This window comes from Rattus norvegicus, chromosome 5, assembly GCF_036323735.1.
Source record: "Rattus norvegicus strain BN/NHsdMcwi chromosome 5, GRCr8, whole genome shotgun sequence".
Lineage (NCBI taxonomy): Eukaryota > Metazoa > Chordata > Mammalia > Rodentia > Muridae > Rattus > Rattus norvegicus.
The window spans coordinates 118,775,934-118,795,896 of record NC_086023.1 but is presented as its reverse complement, the minus strand read 5'-3'; the positions used below and the strand labels follow the sequence as shown (position 1 = coordinate 118,795,896).

At 38.6% G+C, this 19,963-nt stretch overlaps 1 protein-coding gene across 10 annotated transcripts in view; it reads left to right on the top strand.

Annotated features, from left to right (window-relative positions):
• The window catches only part of Dock7 (dedicator of cytokinesis 7), a 183,500-nt gene that overhangs the window by 102,466 nt on the left and 61,071 nt on the right, over positions 1-19,963 (top strand). For 4 of the 10 annotated variants that reach the window (NM_001415885.1, XM_063287647.1, XM_063287643.1 and 1 more), the window contains 8 exons: positions 3,354-3,518; positions 5,269-5,438; positions 12,848-12,937; positions 14,124-14,213; positions 15,125-15,220; positions 17,278-17,418; positions 17,519-17,632; positions 19,237-19,407. In NM_001415885.1, coding sequence (NP_001402814.1) covers positions 3,354-3,518; positions 5,269-5,438; positions 12,848-12,937; positions 14,124-14,213; positions 15,125-15,220; positions 17,278-17,418; positions 17,519-17,632; positions 19,237-19,407 — 1,037 coding nt within the window. Of the gene's footprint in view, positions 1-3,353; positions 3,519-5,268; positions 5,439-12,847; positions 12,938-14,123; positions 14,214-14,528; positions 14,569-15,124; positions 15,221-17,277; positions 17,419-17,518; positions 17,633-19,236; positions 19,408-19,963 lie in introns of those variants that run through there. The other 6 variants (NM_001415886.1, XM_063287644.1, XM_063287651.1 and 3 more) reach the window with 4 other exon arrangements.

Genomic DNA, 19,963 nt, shown 5'->3' with positions numbered 1-19,963 from the left:
ATTTGTTAACTGGTGGCACTAAAGAGATATCTGCTCAGCATCCTGAGATATATATTCTTCTAGGGACACTTGTAAGTGGAGGAAGTTCTTGGTTCAAATACTCAGACATGAATTGGAGAATTTCATAAGTACTCTTCAAGGAGAAGGAGGCACCTTGATGTATGTAACACAGACACAAAGGATTGGGAAGCTATGGGAAGACTTGTAAGGAACGAGCTATAAAGTAGAGGTTTGGTAACTAGAGGTGATGTATAAGAGAGGAGATAGTGGTAGGCCTTTTTACTACTCTTTAGGAAACCAGAAATATTAGCCTTTCAGGGATCTGGCTCCAATTAAGAAAGCAACATGACCAAATTTTACTTTTAAAGGCACACAATGCAGGAGCTGGGGAGATGTCTTAGTAAATCAAAGTGCAGCAACTATGAAAGACCTGAGTTTAAATTTCCAAGATCCCATATACTAGCCGAATGCAGAGTAAGTGTCTACAGTGCCTGAATTACTGTGGGAAGGTGGAAGTTGGAGAAAAGGGACTTCCTGGAGGCTCATGGGCCAGCTAGTCTGGCACACACAGAAGAAGAACAGCAAACAAACCCTGACTCCAAACAAGGGAGAAAGAAAGAAAGAAACAAACAAACAAACAAAAAAACCCAGCCAGGCACTGGGTTTAAATTCAGCAGTCAGGAGGCAGAGGCAGGTGAATCAGTAAGTTTTGAGGGCAGCCTGGTCTACAGAGTGAGTTCAGGACAGCCAGGGCTACACAGAGAAACCTTATCTCAAACAAACAAACAAACAAACAAAACAAACAAGGTAGAAGACAACTTCTGACCTCACATATGCTGTTGGCACATGTGCACCCTTCCTAACTATGCTGTGGCTCACGGGCACCTGCATGCACATGCGTGAGTACATACACGAAAGACACTGTTGTTGAAAGTAGAAAGATCTAAAGCAGATAGGTTCTTACTTAAAATGATAAAACCCTGATATTAAGTCAAGAGAAAATAGAGCGAGTAAAGGAGGACTTTTAGGATGGCTTTTAAGAAAAGGAAGTTATTACTTGTTTGGGATTATAGAAATATAATAAAAATAAATTGCAAGACATTGATCAAAATAGTACTGTGTGCTTTGTTTTCACTGTGTGTGAAGTCCTCTCAGCCTGCTTGGGTAGTCCTGTCCTGGTTACTCTTCACCATGGCCCAGGGCACTGTTCTTTGAAAGTCTTTAATTAATGGTTGCAGAGGATGAGTCTATGGCCATCAGTGTAGGGAGCATGACAGCAGACAGGCAGGCGTGGTGCTGCAGCAGTAGCCAAGAGCTGACCTCTGCTCCAGTCATGAGAGTGGAGAATGGTGTGGGCACAAGCCCAGTGACACACCTCCTCCAACAAAGCTCCTAATTCTTGCTAACAGTTCCATCCACTGTGGAACGGGCATTCAAACAGGGGTCATTCTTACTCAAACCACCACTTCACAGATGAGTACAGTGGCAAACATGATTAAAAGTGTTGCTTAAAGTCACTCAGTTAAAATTCAGCCCAAGCGGCTGGCTCTGGAGTTTATCTCATACCTGACAAGTATCTGTTGATAAAGATTTTAAGAACAGTTTAGTCTAATGAAGGAAGAAATATAACAAGTTTGGCTAGATGGGAAAGCTGGGTTGAGTGGAGATAAGAATAGATTGGAAGATGCTGAGAGACGGTGCAGCAGTTGAGAACACTTGTGGCTCTTCTAGAGGATCCAGGTTCAATTCCTGGCACTGTCATGGAGGCTTACAGCCATCTGTAACTCCAACTAGGGGATCCAACACCCTCTTCTGTCCTCTGCAGTACCAGACATGCAAATGATACATAGATGTACATGCAGGCAAAACACCCATACACATAAGCTAAAAATTAAAAAGTTAATGTGAGCATGTTTACCTGCTGAGATAAATCATTTGCAAGATAGGAGAAAAAAAACAAGCTAATGGAGTGAGAAACGATTTAACCATTGAAGCAAGTTCAGGAAATGAAAGTGAAGTTAAGATCTCTCATGGGGAAGGGGTATTGCTTTTCCTGGAAAACTGAAAGGAGTTTTACTTTCTATTAAGTTTGTAGGTAGATTTGAGACCTTTCATGCTCTGTGCATGTTCTGAATGATATAGAAGGTAAGAATTGCTAAGTGAGTAGGATGGACTTTTTAATGTAATTTAATTGTTATTTTATGTGTGTGAGTGTATTGCCTGAGTGTGTGTATTTAGATGTATGTATGTATGTATGTATGTATGTATGTATGTATGTATGTATACATACATACCTCATTTGGAACTGCAATTAACAGTCGGTTGTGAGCTACCACGTAGGTTGAAGGAATCAATCAATGCTTGGTCCTTGGACAAAACAGTCAGTGCTCTTAACTCCTGAGCCATCCCTCCAGCCCTGGACCTGGTTTTGGAGAGGATTCTGTTGATTTGGAATAGTTACTGTGAGGGGGGAAAATAAAGGACTTACCCAGGAACCAGGAAGTTGCTAACGTCTCAAGATCCTGTCTCTGTGTGCTGGCCTTGTAGCACAGTCCACATTCATTATTTTGTAAATGACCATTTCATTTGATTATTTAACCTTCAAGAAACTTGCCTGGCTTCATTTAGCTGTCCATAATTTTCTGTTGGGATTAAATGGATACTCACAGAACTGACACCCTTGTTCAGGTGGCCTCTTGCTTACCTTCAGTGTGCTGTCAGAATCCCCTGGTTTTAAAGGATTGTTGAGGTCTGTTGACATGGAGGATGGAGTGGGTGTTGTTTCCAGTTTCAGGTGCTTTACAATCTTACACTTTTGCAGCCCCTCCCCCTTCTAATCCTTTCAGAGTCAGTAATTTCAATCAAGTTGTTACCCATATTTCATATTTCATATCCTCTTTTCATATTATTGTTTTTAATAATTTATTTTCATTGTTATTTTAAATTTCTTTAAAAGCAGTAGGTGCACATTGTATGCTGTTTAGATTTTCAGAATCATCTTTAAAATGAGAAGTTAATTCTCGAGGTTGTCTATAAGATGGGTTTCTCTGGGCTTTGTATTACTTCTCAAAATTGTTTTTTTTTTTTTTCCTCTGTTGGGCAGTTGTTTTAATTAATCTACCCCATTCAGTTTTCAAATTATAAAGTGTTTTATTTTTCCTTTTGTTTTCAAGAATAATTTTTGTTGCACTAGTAAAAAATTCAAAATCAGTACAATATTTTTATATCTTAATACACTTATGGTATCTTATCATTCTGCTTACAGCCTTTGGTAAAAGGGACAGAGCCTTCTTTCCTATGGAACTGCACATCTAAAAACATTAAAGCAAAAATATTTTCTTCTTTTTGAAAAGTTAATCTAGGGCAAGCATCCTTTGAAGCTATGGCATCAATTATAAATCGACTTCATAAAAACTTAGAAGGAAATCATGACCAGCACGGCAGAAACAACCTTCTGGCATCATATATCTATTATGTGTTCCGCCTGCCAAATACATACCCTAATTCTCCGTCACCAGGTACTTTATTCTTTTTAGGATTAAACTCTCTTTCATGAAGTGTTCTTGCCAAGACTGAAGTACTCAGGTGTCATCCATGGTGTTATCACACATCCATAACATTTATTCACTCTCTGCTAAGGACCATTCGCTGTGTTAGTCATTGAAAGATATGCTTCCTTTTAAAACATCATTTATATAGGTCTTCCTTTAAGTTGATTTGGAGAGTTGGCTAAATTGATTATTCTACTTCACCCATCTCTGAAAACATTTTATAATTTATTGTTAAAATTAATAGTCTTATTATTTTATTTGTCATTGAGAGTATTTTTGTACATTTAAGGAGACACATTGTAGACTAATTTTCTATTAACCTTAAAAGGTCTATAGTAATATAAAAATGATTGTCTAGAAAAATTCCAATTTCTTCATGACCAGTAAAATAAAAGTTTTCTGAATATTAAAGCCTTACGTAGTTTCTTGTCCTTTGTGTGACATTAGTGATAGTGTGTTTGTGAGCGATAGTTGGGTTCCCAGTTAGTTGGTTAGTTAGTTATCGAGCTTTGGAAGCAGTCGTTCATCTCTAGTGATGATGGTACCTGCCCCTTCGCAGCCATTGGCAATGTTACTGGCTTAAGCTTTAGCCTAGACTTTCTTTTCTTTGTTGTGAAAAGAGGGAAAAATAGGTCTTCTATGTTGACCCACAATTTCCTCTCTTGATTGTAGACTGTCTGACTTGAGAATGTGAGCATGAGGGCGACAGTGGTAGACTCAGAACACAACACCCAGAATGTGTCTCCATCTGCCTTTTTGTTCAGCTCAGCAGTCAGGTTTCATACATTTGACATGTAACCTTTTTCCTGCCCCGACCTAAAAAAATTATACACATTAATTAGTTGCAGATTTGTATCATTTTCAATAGGACATTGTAAAATATTCTAGAATTCAAAGACATAGATAGAACTGGGGAGATGGCTTATTCTGTAAAATGATTATCATACATTCATGAAGACCTGAGTTTGATTTCAAAGCTAATCTTAAGAAGCCAAACATACATACATGCATACACACACACACACACATATGTGTATATACATATACAAACACGCTCACACAATATATATGTGTTTACACATGCACAAAAAAGATGCAGATAATGAATATGACTGTTGGCTATTTTTGCTTTTATAAATAATGTCTGACCTTATTCAGACAACAGAATTCTTTGTTTTTATAGCCCTTAGAATTATCTTTAGAGGGTATGTGTGTGATGTAAAACAAAGATGCTATTTTTTATTTTTCACATCACTTATGAAGATAGAGAAATTAAGGCCATACTCTATTTAAGTGGTGTTGGTAATAGATTGGATGGCCCTATAGTGATCGTATCTCAAGGGGCAGAGCAGAAAGCGTAAGTGAAAAAAGAACAAGTGGTAGCAGCTGCCGCGTTTATGTCCAAGACACGGCTATGTTTGAGTGAGGGTGGTGTGTGTTCTCATTCACTTTGCTATTGCTCATGACATACTCAAACATACAAGACCATGGTTTTCATTTATAATCTGTATGGTTTGTGTCAACTGCTGTAAGGTAGAGAGAGCTTCATATAGCTGTCACTTGTTCTTGAGTGGTTTTATTTCTAATTATTTATTTTTTAAAAAAAGAATATGTATTAATTTTCATTTAGAATTTTATAATTTTTGTGGAATTTTGTAAAGTGGTTGTTTTTTGGGGTCCTCTCTTACTAATCCTGTGCTCTCTATTGCAACCCTAGGTCCCGGGGGTCTGGGAGGATCAGTGCATTATGCCACAATGGCAAGATCTGCAGTGAGACCCGCAAGCCTTAACTTAAATCGTTCTCGAAGCCTTAGCAACAGTAATCCAGATATATCTGGGACTCCCACATCACCAGATGATGAAGTTCGGTCAATCATCGGCAGTAAGGTAAACCGAGGACATACTATCCATTTTTGATAGTTATCCAAGTATTTAATTTATTCTTAATTTTAAGATGTATTTAAGTTCAAAGTAAGTATGGAATTCTTTTTCTATTTTACTTGAGTTAGAAAAAAGCAAAATATTCCTTTTCTGTCAGTAAGTACTTTTCACATTTCTATTAAATATATTTGATGTTATAAACTAGTCTGTACAATGTGCATTTAAAATATGAATCTTCCAAATTCTAAAATTTGTTGATGATAAATCATCACATATAACTTGTCTGGTGTCTCCTCATGTGAAATTGGTTAGTGATTCTGTAGCGTGGGGAGGGACCTGTGTGACTGATGTGTACAAGAGACGTGCTTTCAGTGACGTCCTGTGTGAGCTCCTCCTTCAGGAGAGCATCCAGAGTAGTTCCTGGCCTTGGTCGGTAAGAGAGTTACGTTTCCTATGGACCTGGGTGATCTGCACTACCACTAGAACTTGTGATTATGTAACCATGCTTAGTAATGAGCCTAGACAAGAAAGAGGCCAACCAGAAGATCCAGCTATACTTTATCCAGAGCCTCCATTATTATCACACCAAAAGTATTCAGGAAATTACTTTTCTACATATACAATACAAAGATAACTCTGAGTTTAAGCTTAGGAAAAGATTTTTTAACCTTATTTTCATCCTCACTTTCTTTTTTGTTGTTGTTGTTGTTTAGTAAAGGGAAGTACTTGGCAGTTGCATACTGCAGGGTTTATAATCAGTATAATGAATCATGTTTGGGAACTGCAAGTGGTTATTGTCCAAAGGCTGTAGATAGCATAGTTCTCGAGATTCTCCCTTAAAAATATCTCTTAATTTCTATACATTGTGCCTCCTACAATTATTCTTTTTATATTTGTTATATAACTTCAAGATTTAGAACAGGGAGTCTATTAATTGGTATTAGTTTTGCTTTTTTTTTAAAAAAATCATTAAATAAAACATAGTAACAACTTGTCCATATATATATATATACATACATACATATATATATTAGTATACACATGTACATGTGGGTGTGTATACTAATTTCTTTTTTTTAAATGTCATCACAGCATTTCTTAATTAAGTTCTCTTTCTTTGAGACAGCGTCTCATTATATAGCCCAGGCTAGCTTTGAACTCCTGTTCCTCTTACTTCCGCCTCCCATGTGCTGTGCTAACAGGTATGTACCGCCAACCCAGATCTAATTAAGTTTTACTTAAAGTAGTTTTACATTTTTCACTCTCATTGAAAAAATGGTAATTACTTTCATATTTTTCCTCAAAGTTAATAACATTCTTTTATCTCATAAAAATGTAAGGAGTGTGAATTTTTTGTGTCCTTATTCTTAATTTATTCTAACTTTATTATCCAGGTTATGCCAGCGTAATTCCTTCTCCTCAGAGGTAGAGTCTTTTGTCTTATTCACGGTCTTCCCGTAGGTCTTTCCTCAGGATTAGTAACTTAGCCTTCATAGTGTCATTTCAGGCACTTTGTCATCTGGCCATTATCTATATTTCTTTCTAGTGTCCCAACTCTGGGCATTTGCCTTCCTTTTCACCTTCTAGTCACTTGATCTTGTTTTCCTCGGGAGGACAGAGGAGGAGTTCCTAAATGTTCTCTTTTCCTCCTTGGTCGTGCATCCTTGTCACAATCAAACCTCAATATCTCTTTTCTTCTCAAACTTAGGACCATCATTAGAAACGACTGACCACCTCTTTTGTGCCTTGAAAATGGCAGCTAGCTTCACCTCAAATCCCTGGTGCTGTTAGTCAGGCAGTCATTCTGTGTTCCTTTCACCTTTCTGCCATAGGTTCTTGCCACAGACCACCTAATACCTTCCTCTCCTTGGTGTCTGCTGCTTAAGGGAGATGGAACTCACTGTGCTTACAGTCCACGGCTTCTGGTCTGTGAGTCTCCTCCTTTTCTCACTCAGTATTCCCAGTCCAGGACTTCTTTGATCTCGAGTCCTTCCTATATACGGAATCATTTTCAGCCACAGACAGACATGCTATTTCTTACTTTAAAAAATTCTCCTAGCAGTGTTCCTGCTGCTACTTTGTACACTATTTTCTGCTATTTTTTTTTTGGAGGTGTCCTGGAACCAGTGCTGGGAATAAAGGAATGTGCCATCATGCCAACTCTGCTAGCTCTTAAAATAGAGCCCATTATACTTTGTGTCTTGGTTCTTTTATTTTGTAAACTTTGTGTCTTCAGTCCTTTCCCTCTTGCTGTCTTCTTTAGTTTTCTTTCCTGCTATCTCCCACCCTAACTGCACTTGTAACTGCATATTACAGTTGTTGCCACCATGCTAAATCTCAATAGTTGTGTATCCAAACTTGGATTTTTTTTTTTTTCTTTTTTTCAGAGCTGGGGACCGAACCCAGGGCCTTGCGCTTGTTAGGCAAACGCTCTACCACTGAGCTAAATCCCCAACCTCCCCAAACTTGGATTTTAAAATTATTTCTTTTATCTTAACTTATGTTTTTACATGTTTTTGTGTATGGTATGAGCAAGTGAGTGCAGATGCCTCTGGTGGCCAGACAAGAACATCAGGTTTCCTGTGGCTGGAGTTGCAGGCATTGTGAGTGTCTGACTGGGAACCCAGCCCAGAGCCTGTACAAGGGCAGCTCATGCTCTGGGCCTCCATTACAGTCCTGCCAGGATCTTTGGCACAAATTCTTGTTTTTCTTTTGTTTAGTTTGCTTGGTTTCTGAGATTCTATATCGTCTTAGTGTTTGTTCTTCAGAGATTACTGTTTTCGTATTCTTCTAAGTTCTTCCTTTCTGATAGTCTCTTACTGTGCAAGCCTTGTGCTTTATTAAGAACTTTTATAAATGCTAGGTTGATCATCCCTCACCTTACTTGTCGGCGCCAGCACCGACACGGTACCGAGAATCGGGCGAAAGCCTACGGGATGAAAGAAACGCACACACACACACACACACACACACACACACACACACACACACACACACACACAGGTTATCGTGTCAAGCCAGGAGAGGAAGGGGGGGGAGGGAGAGGAGAGAGAGAAAGAGTGGAAGAGCGGAAGGAAGAGAGAGAGTCTCCTGTAGCTTTATTCACCACTTATATACCCAAGTCTCCTGGTATAAAATAACTGGGAAGAACAGTGGGAAACCCTGGCTGGCGACTACCTGGCTTCAGTAACAAAAGACCGTCTGGGAGACCTGAATTAATTAGGGAGAAATCCGAGAAGACCAGCCTAAATCTCAAAGATAAAGGCTGAGGAAGCAAAAGGCAGAAGTAAATTGACCACCACCCAGGTGTGGTCCAGGTGTGTCGGTTCCACGTGCATCAGCCGGGGTCAGCAGAGGTCATGCAGTGGAGACTCGGGTGTTTACTACTTGGTCTTTTCTTCCTGTGCCGTAAATACGTGGGGGAGGCCTCTGTCCAACAATCCCATGACTTCTTAACTGTGGCCATGCAGTTACAAAGCGGCCAGGCCCAAATCCAATATGGCTCACTACACTTACTTTTCAGTGCAGATCTCTCTCAGGAATTCCACTTACCCGCTTTCCTAAATCCTTTTCTAGAATGCACATTCTAGAAATGCATGTTAAACGAGAGCAGAGAGCAGCAGGGTTTTCTTTTGATTGAGTTTCTTTTTTCTTCCCTGCTCAACCTCCCAATGCTGGAGAGTGAACTGAAGCCTTTTCATTTGCCTTCTTATCATCTCTGTCTTAGTATGTTCTGATATCTAGAGTGTTGCTTTATAAGTTAAGATGCACAAGAGAAGTTGAGTCAGATTGTATCATGTCTCTAAGCACCTGGGACCAGCTCTCTGAGATCATTTAAGATTTTACTTAGAGGCCACCTTCCTAGTGAGGTCTGCCTGCTATTTTTGTTAAGTGTGTTAACTTGTGTTTTAGTACACATCTGACAAAATACCATGACAAAAGCAACTAGAGGGAGGAAGGCTAGCTTTATAGTTCACACTTGCAGGTTATGTCCCTCAGGTGAGGAAGGTCACAGCAGGTGGCAGCAGGACCCTGGCCAGAGAGGGAGGACTGCATGCAGGTCTCAGCTCATCTCCCCATTTATACAGTTCAGGATCTTCTGCCCAGAGAGTAGTCCTGCCTACAATTCACATGAGTCTTCACACACTCATTTGCAGTCAAGACAACCCCACAAGAATGCCCAGAAGGCCATCTCCTAGGTGACTCTAGATTCTGTCAAGTAGACAGTTCATACCAATCATCACAAGTCTCCACCCATTGCCAGTTGACACCCCAAAAAAATCACTTTTAAACCATATCCTACTACCCTTTGACCCTGTAGGCTGTGACCAAGTTATAATATAAAATACATTCACTCCAGCTTTAAAATTCCTCACAGTAATTAACACTTACTACCCTTCAAAATTCCACATAACAGGTTAAATAACTCCCATATATAATAACACAGAAAAATATTCCCATCCCCAAATGAAAAAACTGGGATATAGTAAGAAATAATTACACCAGAACAAAACCAGAATCCATCAGGACAACCACCAAATCCTGCAGCTCCATGTCTCGCATCTAGACTTCCAATATAGTCAGTTGGGTTCCAAAAGGCTTGAGTAACTCTCGCCCCCCATCTCTGGTGCCCTTGGAAGACTTAGAATCTCTCTTAGACCAGATTCTTCTATGCCCACAGCTCTTGATTCATGGTTTTGCCATCTCTAACATCTTGAAGTCTTCATTGAAATGTAGGCTTTACCTTCATAAATTTGCACAGTGACCTCATAGGGCCTCCTCCAAGGACTGCAACCCTGTCATACATTACTTGACCTCAGTTGCTTTCCATGATCCTCTCAGTCCTGCAAGGTTTCATGCCTTGAAGAACAGGGTCAGGGAGATGACCTCAAGATGTAGCCTGGGTCCTTGGGATATAGCTGTCTCAGCTCCAGTGAACTGATCCTAGGGATACATTCTCCTAGGCAGTTGCTTTTGAGAATTGGTGAACCCATCAACTTAATTTTATTTTTTAAGTGAGTTGGGGTCTTCACAAGTCAGAGCCTTTTAGGAGTAAAATGTTCCCTTTAAGATGTCCCAGTGCTGCACACACAGGTTTCTTTTTAGCAGTGCCGATCTCTTTAGTGGCTGTTCTCTTATCAGCAGTTGACTGTTCCTACCTTGACATATCCTGTGCTGTACACATTAATTAGTCCACAGCTTTAGATTTAACTTTGCTCTTGGTCTTAGGATACAGGCAATATGAAACCACATTCTTGACCAGGTATCCATGAATGGCCTCCCAGTGTTCAGATCTTGAAAGTCATAAACCAGGCTTCCACTTTCTGCATTTCTTAAAGAATTCTACCCAACTCCCAGGGTAGCTCATTAAACTCTGCTTCCACCCCTCAAAGGTTTTTCTACCTACAAGATAAGACAAAATAATAGTATTGGCATTAGGCAAAACCACACACAAAGCTGGGTACATTGTACCTTTTCCTTGTTTCTTGAACAGTTGGAAGGTTGTTCCATTAGTATCTGTTGGTAATGAATTTGTTTAAGGACTAGTGTTTTATAACACTTGAGTTATGAAAGTTATTTGCCTCACAAACTAACTGGCTACATATTGTCTTTAGCTTTCCTGTTTGTTTTTGTTTTAGAGAGAGGAGTGGGTGTTTCTGTGTAGCCCTGGCTGTCCTAGCTTTACTTAGCTTTTGATGTTTAATTACAACTATTCAAGCATCAATGTTGTATTTATGAAATATAACTGCAGCAAACATATTTTTTCTGATATTAATTTTCATAAACATTATTTTAAAGAGAAATGATTAAATAAAGTTATAATACATTCATACAGGCAGTATACTTTTACTCATTATAAATTAATTCAAATACAAAATTTTAATCTCTGGAAAATTTTTATATGAACAACTTCTGGTATCTGTCACCTTCAAGGCATTACACTTCAACCCTCCTTAAAACATTCTGAAGACTACCATTATTTCTACTTTTTAGATAAGAAAATGAATAAAAAGTCATTTATTTTAGAGTTTTAATTAGCAAGCAGAAAAGTCTGTGTGAACCTTATTTCCCATCTTAGGCAGTCAGTGAAGGAAAATGGATGATTGTGTTAATGTTAGCTACTTCAACTGTTCTGTGTTTGGGAAGAAAAAAAGTAGAGAAAATATTCTCCCTAAAGTCAAAACTCCAAGCAGTGGTTAATTTCCCCTCAGAAACTTCTCTTGAAATACTAAAAAGTGTGTTGATGTATAGGCCCTCTGCTCACTGACTCTCACTGACTTGTTTGATAGTGGGCTGTTGGGAATTCCCGAGGAGCCTACCTTCTAAACAGAGCTAGTGTCAAGTGTGCCAACATGGCTTCATTTTCAAGCAGCCTTATCTTCGGTAGTTTCTGCCCCAGTACATCTGTGGCTTTAGTATTTCTGATCAGGTTGCTTTGGGTTGTCTGTGTAATCCTTGCCCTTAAATCCTCCAAACACTCACTACAACTTGTTCCAACCCTATCTAGCAGGTTCTCTCTCCTTAGGTGAGTTTGAAATCAGGAGGTTGTGGGGTAGAGAATAGAATATGAATTTTATAAAGCAATTATAAAATTTATTGCATGATTCTAATAATCTTAGGCCTCAGCTGACGTCGTCAGGAACCAGTAATCCCTTTCAATAACTTGTTACTGGTATATTCATTAATAATAGCTAACACATTAAAATTTAATGAGGGTGATGATAAAAATATAATTTCTAGAGAGACATAATGTTTTTCACACACACACACACACACACACACACACACACACACACACACACACACTAGATAGAACCCCATATATCTAAATGACCGATATTAATAAAAAGAAACACAACTTCACATTCGCTGTTGTTATTAGGAAGGGACAAATTTAGCTTTTCCTTTACATTGTGTTTTCCCTTATGTTTTTAATTTTCTAAAAGAAAATGAAAGAATCATGGCCGACAGAATTGTGGAGTTCTCACTTCAGAGGAATTTTCAGCTAGTAAGAAATGCAATGAACTTAAGGTCTTTTAGCAGAGTGCTTAGTTTTTTTTCTCCAACCCCCCCCCCCCAATTCAGTTCAGTTAAGAGTTTGTACCATATTAAGAAGCATTTTAAGTATAATGCTGTAGAAATGTCTATGGTTTGTACTTTAAGGCAGTCACTTTACATTGAAATAACCTTTAAATACTATACTTAATATTCTTTTCTTTAAAAAAGTACACTATGTGATAAGATGATGTAGATGAACTAATGCTCTCTATGTACCTGGGATCTTTTGGGTTGCTTTAACAGTACTAATGAAGATCATGTTTGCATTGTGAGGACTGGGTGTCTTTAAGGATAATTCATAGCATGCACCATGTAACATTTCTCTCCTTTCCAACTGCTCTCTGTTATGTGCTTAGGGTTTAGATCGCTCCAATTCCTGGGTTAACACTGGTCCAAAAGCTGCCCCATGGGGATCCAACCCCAGTCCAAGTGCAGAGTCAACACAGGTGGTGTTTACATTATAGGTTTCTTTATTGGCTGCTGATGTTTCCCGTTAGAACATTACCTTTTAGTACATGCTGTGATTTCAGTGGCTTGCTTTTATTTAATCATTATAAGTGTGTATTTTTACCCTGCACATTCCCCAACTACTATGCATGAATCCACCAGATGTACCAGTAATGCTCTCCTCTTGTTTTCTGTCTCCTCCTGCCTACTCCTTACACATCATATCAATGTCTTTGTGCCTGCTGTTTATGCACTGATAGCTTTACAACAGGTTCTCTTTAGGACTTGTACATCTTTAGTAGGAAATTTTTATGTAGAAAATACTGAACAGTTTTCCATTTGACTTAAAGTAAATGTAAATATATCATTTCCTGTGGCCTTTATTACCTTCTCTTTTTCATAATCACCAAGTAGAAAGATTGGTAGTAAGTTGAAGTTAAATATAAATAAGTTACAGTATGTATGCTATGAGAATAAATGCTGGAGGAAAAACTGTTTCATTTGTAAAGTGTTGCAAAGTATGAAATTTATTTTAACTATAACATATATTTTAAGACTAGTTGCTTGATAGCTAATTGCATGATGCATCAAAATATACTTCTTATCTGTGTATTGGCTCTGAAGGAAAATCCTCTAATTCCTAAAAAAAAGAACCCAGTTCTCCATTTAAGATTAGAACTGATTTATATTACAAATAGTTTATGACAAACTTAAATGATGTGTTTTCAATAGAAAAAAGTAAAGTTTCTAAACTCTCCATTTAAGATTATAACTGATTTATGTACAGTTTATGACAAACTTTAAATGGTATATTTTTAATAAAATAATGTTTTGAAAGTTTCAATTCCCTTACTGAGTACAAAATTCTTGATTTCTATTTTTTTTGGTCAGACCGCAGTTGAGAAGTATGTTTTTGCTTTTTATGTTTTTGTTAGATATGTGCATGTGTAGATTTCACGGGTAAGTTTCATTCTTTGCAGCACTCTCTGTAATATAATAACTAAGGTAATTAATCTTAAAGACAAAAAAATAGAAGCAGTTTTCATACAGCTTTTAAAGCAGCTTAAAATAACGGAGTGAGATCAGAAATAATCTGAACGTTTGAAACTGAGCGTAGCCCGTGACTTCCGAGCCCTCCACACCAGTGTTAATGTTCTCTTGCCATTCGTTCACCTTCACCCATAGGCTGTGGATCGAAGTTGTAATCGTATGTCTTCGCACACAGAGACGTCAAGTTTCTTACAAACATTAACGGGACGCTTACCAACTAAAAAGGTAGATTCATAAGAAGACAGAGGGGGAAAGTAATTCCAGCCATTAAAAACTTGTAAAGTCTCCTTACACAACCAGTGTGAGATGCTGAAATAATTTTGTTGGGTCTAAAACTTCGTTTGAACAAGCAGTGCTGGTCTGGAGGCTTTGTGCCATGCCACTGTTGTTCAGGGTTTGTTTTCATTAAGATAATGTTTCTACTTTTAGAATTGATTGTAGAGTATAGTAATTCAAAGAAGATAATCAACTTTTAATACCAGAAAAATATATGAGCTCTTAATTCTGTTTCTGTAACTACTTCTGTTTTGTTTTAAATCTCCAGGGAAAGGAAGATGAGTTAGGAAAGTTATCACTCTTAGTAAGCGATGTTGCTTGCCCGGTGCACAGCCCTGTTAGACCTTTCACAGTAATCTGTGCTGCTTGCAAGTGCTTTGTATGCATATCCATTAAAACAAAGTTTCTGCTTCCTAAAAATACATCTTAAAGACCTGGAACTTAATAGCATACAGAAAAGTTTAAATTCGTAATGGTATTTCCTAAATTGTACCAGCAAAGTTGATAAATGTATGTTCAAATATGTATTTAAAATACAAACAAAATCCGATTTGTAGCCGTGAGGTTTTGGTTTAGTTTTTTTGTTTGCAAGTGCAATTTAGGAAGTTGTTTCCTGCCTGTCCTTTTAAAATTACATTTTACTCCAAGATAACATGTAATTTTTCAGCTCTGAACATGCGACACAGTGTTCATGCATAAGTAGTCGTTTCGTTAATGGGTGTGTCCACGCATCATCCAGTGTCCATGTGCCCCGCCCCATTGAGCTCGTTCCCACTGTGCCTTCATCTGTGCCTGTGTTATGGTTTGGTCTTTGGCCTCAGCTGGTCCGACTTGATAATAACGTCTCTGTTTCCGGACAGCTCTTTCACGAGGAGCTGGCTCTGCAGTGGGTCGTTTGCAGTGGCAGCGTGCGGGAATCGGCTTTGCAGCAAGCCTGGTTCTTTTTTGAGTTGATGGTAAGCGAACTGAGCATGGTCTTTAATACTTCTAACTCAGCAAGCGGTTTCGTGTCAGTCATTTTCTTTTACTTTAGAAATTGTACCCTCGGGGTTGGGGATTTAGCTCAGTGGTAGAGCGCTTGCCTAGCAAGCGCAAGGCCCTGGATTCGGTCCCCAGCTCCGGGGGAAAAAAAAAAAAAAAAAGAAAAGAAAAGAAATTGTACCCTCATATTTGCCCCCAAGCATAATTATTTACTTTTTTCTAAATATACACCTTGGGCGACACAATATAGGTAAAATGATAACGTGTGAGGTCACTTCATCTCTGCTTTTGATTTTGCGTTGTTGTTCTTGAATGCACAAGAAAACTTGTGACAGTCTCTGCTAGTCTATGCGAGTTAGTAAAGTCAGTGCTATAGATGTTGTAACAATTATTTAGAGCTTTATAAATACATCCTGTTATTATTATAGATGGACAGCGCACAGGGAAATGCTAATTACAATCAATTTGAGAAACACTTTTTGCTTACTTCAGTAAATGGTATATAAACTGATTAATTTTTTTCATGTCATATAAAACATGGGCTATACTTATATACATGCAGACTTCTTAATGAACTAAAACAGTAAGTGCTTATCGGGTGGCTATGCAGGCCTGTTACTGAGGCTGGGAGAGGTTAAGTGACGTTTTAGGGTACACATCCTGTAGGTAGCAGTACTATACTCCTAGTCCTGACGCTCTGGCTCTAGGAACCTTCTGCTAGTTTTCTCCCTCAGGACTAGAAAGCTCAGATCCTGGGATCATTTTATTTCAACAAAAATAGTATTTAATAAATAAGGAACAAAACAAAAGCCAAAAAAAGAAATAAGGACAAAGAGAGAGGGAGGGAGGAGAGAAGGGAGTTAAAGGGGCTTTTAGAATTCAACACAGTTCAACAGCAGTCACTGTTACCTGTATTTGAGATACAAAACATTTTTCCCTACAGATTTACTAATCTACAGAGAAGGGAAACCTGGGAATATGTATGTCCGAAAGCTCATTTTCTTTTAGAATATCAATATCAAATTTATAACTCATGTAGTTTTATTGTAAAATAGGAATTGCAATTTTGGCTTTAACAAAAGTCTTCCATGTGTGTTCAGATTTCTTAAGTACGAGTCCAGAGATTACAGTTTAGGAGTCAGCTATAGCTAGGCTTGATGGCACATCCCTCTAATCCCAAGGCCTTTTAGGAAGAAGCCTGGCTTCTGGGAGTCGTAGTACACATCCACAGTGGCAGGCAGGCACATCTCTTTAGTTTGAAGACAGTCGAGACAGCATAGAGAATTCCTGGCTAGCCAGGGCTACATAATGAGAGCCTGTTTAAAAAGTGGGGTGAGCTGGGGCTGGGATACAGACAGGTGGTAGAGTTCATGCCCATCATCTAACGCCCTGGGCTCATTTGTCACTGCAACAAAAAAGATTTGACTGTGCTGCATGCTGCCAACAGTTAGCTCTCTTTAAATGTAAATGCTTGCACTCTTCATTAGCATTCCTAGTATTCTAGTGAAAATGTATCTAAAGGCATTCTGTGAACTGAAGCCACTTAAAATGATCAACTGACACAGCTCGTGATGACTACAGCAACTGCAGGCTTTCTCACCATTGGAGGCTTCTAAGTTAGGGGCAGTGGGGTGAAAAATTGAATGATTCTTAAAATTTCTGAATTAAAATTGTTCTTACACTGAAGTTATGACAGAATAATTTATGAGAGTAAAGGGGAAAGTATTATTGTGTTTGACGTTTCATTGGCATATGGAAAATATTTAAGGAACATTTTCAAAACACTGGGAAATAAAAAAGTATTTCAGTTGACTGCTAAATTTACATAGTATATTTTTAAAATAGCCAGAGTATTTAGAGCCATTTTAACTTACTTAAAATTAAGCCAGGTAGTAGAACATACATGTACTCTTAAGACTGGAGAGGCCAAGACAGGATTGAGAACTCATGGTTAATCTGGGTTGCATTGTAAGATACTGTCATAAAATAAAGCAAAACAGCAACACAGGTGACAGTATGTGTCCGTTTACAGGTCAAGAGCATGGTGCACCACTTGTACTTTAATGATAAGCTCGACGCTCCGAGGAAAAGCCGTTTCCCAGAGCGTTTTATGGATGATATTGCTGCCCTGGTTAGCACAATTGCTGGTGATGTTGTGTCACGGTTTCAGAAGGTGAGGATGACTTTCTGTCGATGTCTCTTGTAAGCTGAGAGTAAACGGTTGTGCTTTTGTTCACCACTGTCATTGTTATTGCTTATATTCTGTCTCCTAGGATACAGAAATGGTTGAGAGACTCAATACAAGCCTTGCCTTCTTTCTCAATGATCTGCTGTCGGTTATGGACCGAGGGTTTGTCTTTACCCTTATAAAGTCCTGCTACAAACAGGTAATACATACTTAGTTATTGAGTAGCTGAAATACTGTGGTAGCTAGTTTGAGAATATCCTGTCACTAGTGAAAGAGTAGCCGAGTTCTGTGATAACACTGTGGTGAAGTACAAGGTGTGTGGTTTATTAGAACTATCCCAAGTAGATCCCAACTCAATGTTACTTCCTTCCTAGTAAAAGCTACTCAGATAGTGATGGAAGGCAGCCTTTGAATGCTGTGCAAGAACAGCATTTATCCTGAGTGTACGGCTAACCGAACTTTCCCTATCCTTGGTATTTATTTATTTGAGATAAGGTTTCACATAACCTAGGCCAGCTGTAAATTCTTGTTGTAGTTGAAGGTGATCTTGAACTCTTGGTCTACTTATGAGTGTGAACCATTATGCCAGCTTTTGAGTGTCCCTTAAAGAAAACAGTTGGCTTTCAGTACTTCTATTTTTAATTAATTATTTTATTTACATTCCAAATTTTGCTCTCCCTTCTGGTCCCACCTCCCAGAGTACTTCACCTGGGAGCACACTCTCAGAGTCATTACTACTATTTAAACATTAGAATTTGGATTCATGGTCAGATATTTACTGAAGTTCAAAATGTCGTACATTATCTTGCCGTCCTTAAACTATAAACACCCTAGACCTTTTCCACAAGCAACACATTATGTTTTTTAAATGTTATCAACTATTATGTCTTGCCTTTTGGCTCCTTAAAAGCTGTAGTCACTCCAGAGTTATCACAGCATTGGAAAATAAAAGCTTTGGTTTCATCCCAGAATTGTTGAGGTGTTTGACGTTGAGTAAAGCTCAGGAAGCCCTTCTTGGCTGGCCCATGGGTTAGTTTTGGAGAGCTGTTGGTTGATGATTCTAAGGGACTGGTCAGCTAGCTTAGTGACTAAAGCTCTGGCCACTCTCCCTGGGAACCTGCATTTAATTCTCAGCGCCCACATGGCAGCTCACGACAGTCAATTCCAGTTGCAGGGAGTCCAGTGATCTCTTCTGCTTCTGTAGGTGCCAGGCATATACATGATGCACAAATGTACATGCAGGCAAAACACTCATACACATGAAATAAAATAAAACATTTTAAAAGAATTCTATTTAGCAATATAATTGTTAAAATTTTGAAGGCTTATTCAGCTGGATATTTTTCTTTTATAGTAATAAAAATTATCTATGCGTGAGTTCTGACTCACAGATATTTTCAAAACACTGTTCTTTCCCCCCAAATTTATATTTTATTACTATCAAAACTTATTCTGGCTTATTGACCTCCTACATTTTCCAACCATTGAAGTTGATTCAGGGATAACTATTATCTATTAAGTCAGCTGACAGTAAGTCTCCTCGAGTAGCTGTGATATAGTTGGGAAAAAATAGACAATTATAAATGCATTTAACAGAAGTATTAAAAAGAAGTCTTTTGATGCATGCATTTTCCTCATAAGGTACATTTTTGAGAAGTGGGACTATTAATGCAGCTGTAATTTTGGGAAAGAAGTTGTTGTCATATAAGCCACAGAACCCCAAATACTGTTATTGTGGTGTATTACTGTGGGAGAAAAAAAATAAATCAATTGGTGTTCTCTCATTTACACATTGCTTCCAAGGTGTCAGCGAAGCTTTATTCACTACCAAATCCAAGTGTCCTGGTGTCCCTGAGGTTGGACTTTTTGCGAATCATCTGCAGCCACGAGCACTATGTTACATTAAACTTACCCTGCAGCTTGCTCACCCCGCCTGCATCTCCGTCACCTTCTGTTTCTTCTGCAACATCTCAGGTATGCAAAGTGTGAGGATGGACATATGTTCCTACTTATACAAATGCGTGAAAACTGTTAGTGTGTTATTTGATGATTGATTAAGTAGAGGCTCATTTCTGAGTGCTTTATAAATATTAGCTCATCTAATTACCAGAACAACTCTAGGAGTTTTGTCATTATCCATATTGGATACCGCCAGTCAAAAACATAGAAAGTAAGAAGTGGTCGGGAAAGCTGTGGCCAAGGCTTTATCCAGAGCCAGGGTTAAGCATGGCCCTGAGTTTCCGCCACTCATGAATGCACATGAGTGGGCTCAGTGGGCTCACCTATGTAAACTTTTTTTTTTTTTTATGTTTTCACAAATCAAGTTTTCTTGAAGCAGATATAGAGACGGAGTCTGGGGTGAATACCTGTGAAAGGAAACAGGGAAGAGAGTCAGGCTGCAGTGCCAGCCTCCCAAGGTCAGCCTGGGTCACTCCTGATGTCTAAAGTTGATCTTACACACTTCCTAATCCTATTTCTATAGGGTGGGGGGCCCAGATACAGTTCTGTAGGCTAAAACAGTCTTACATGT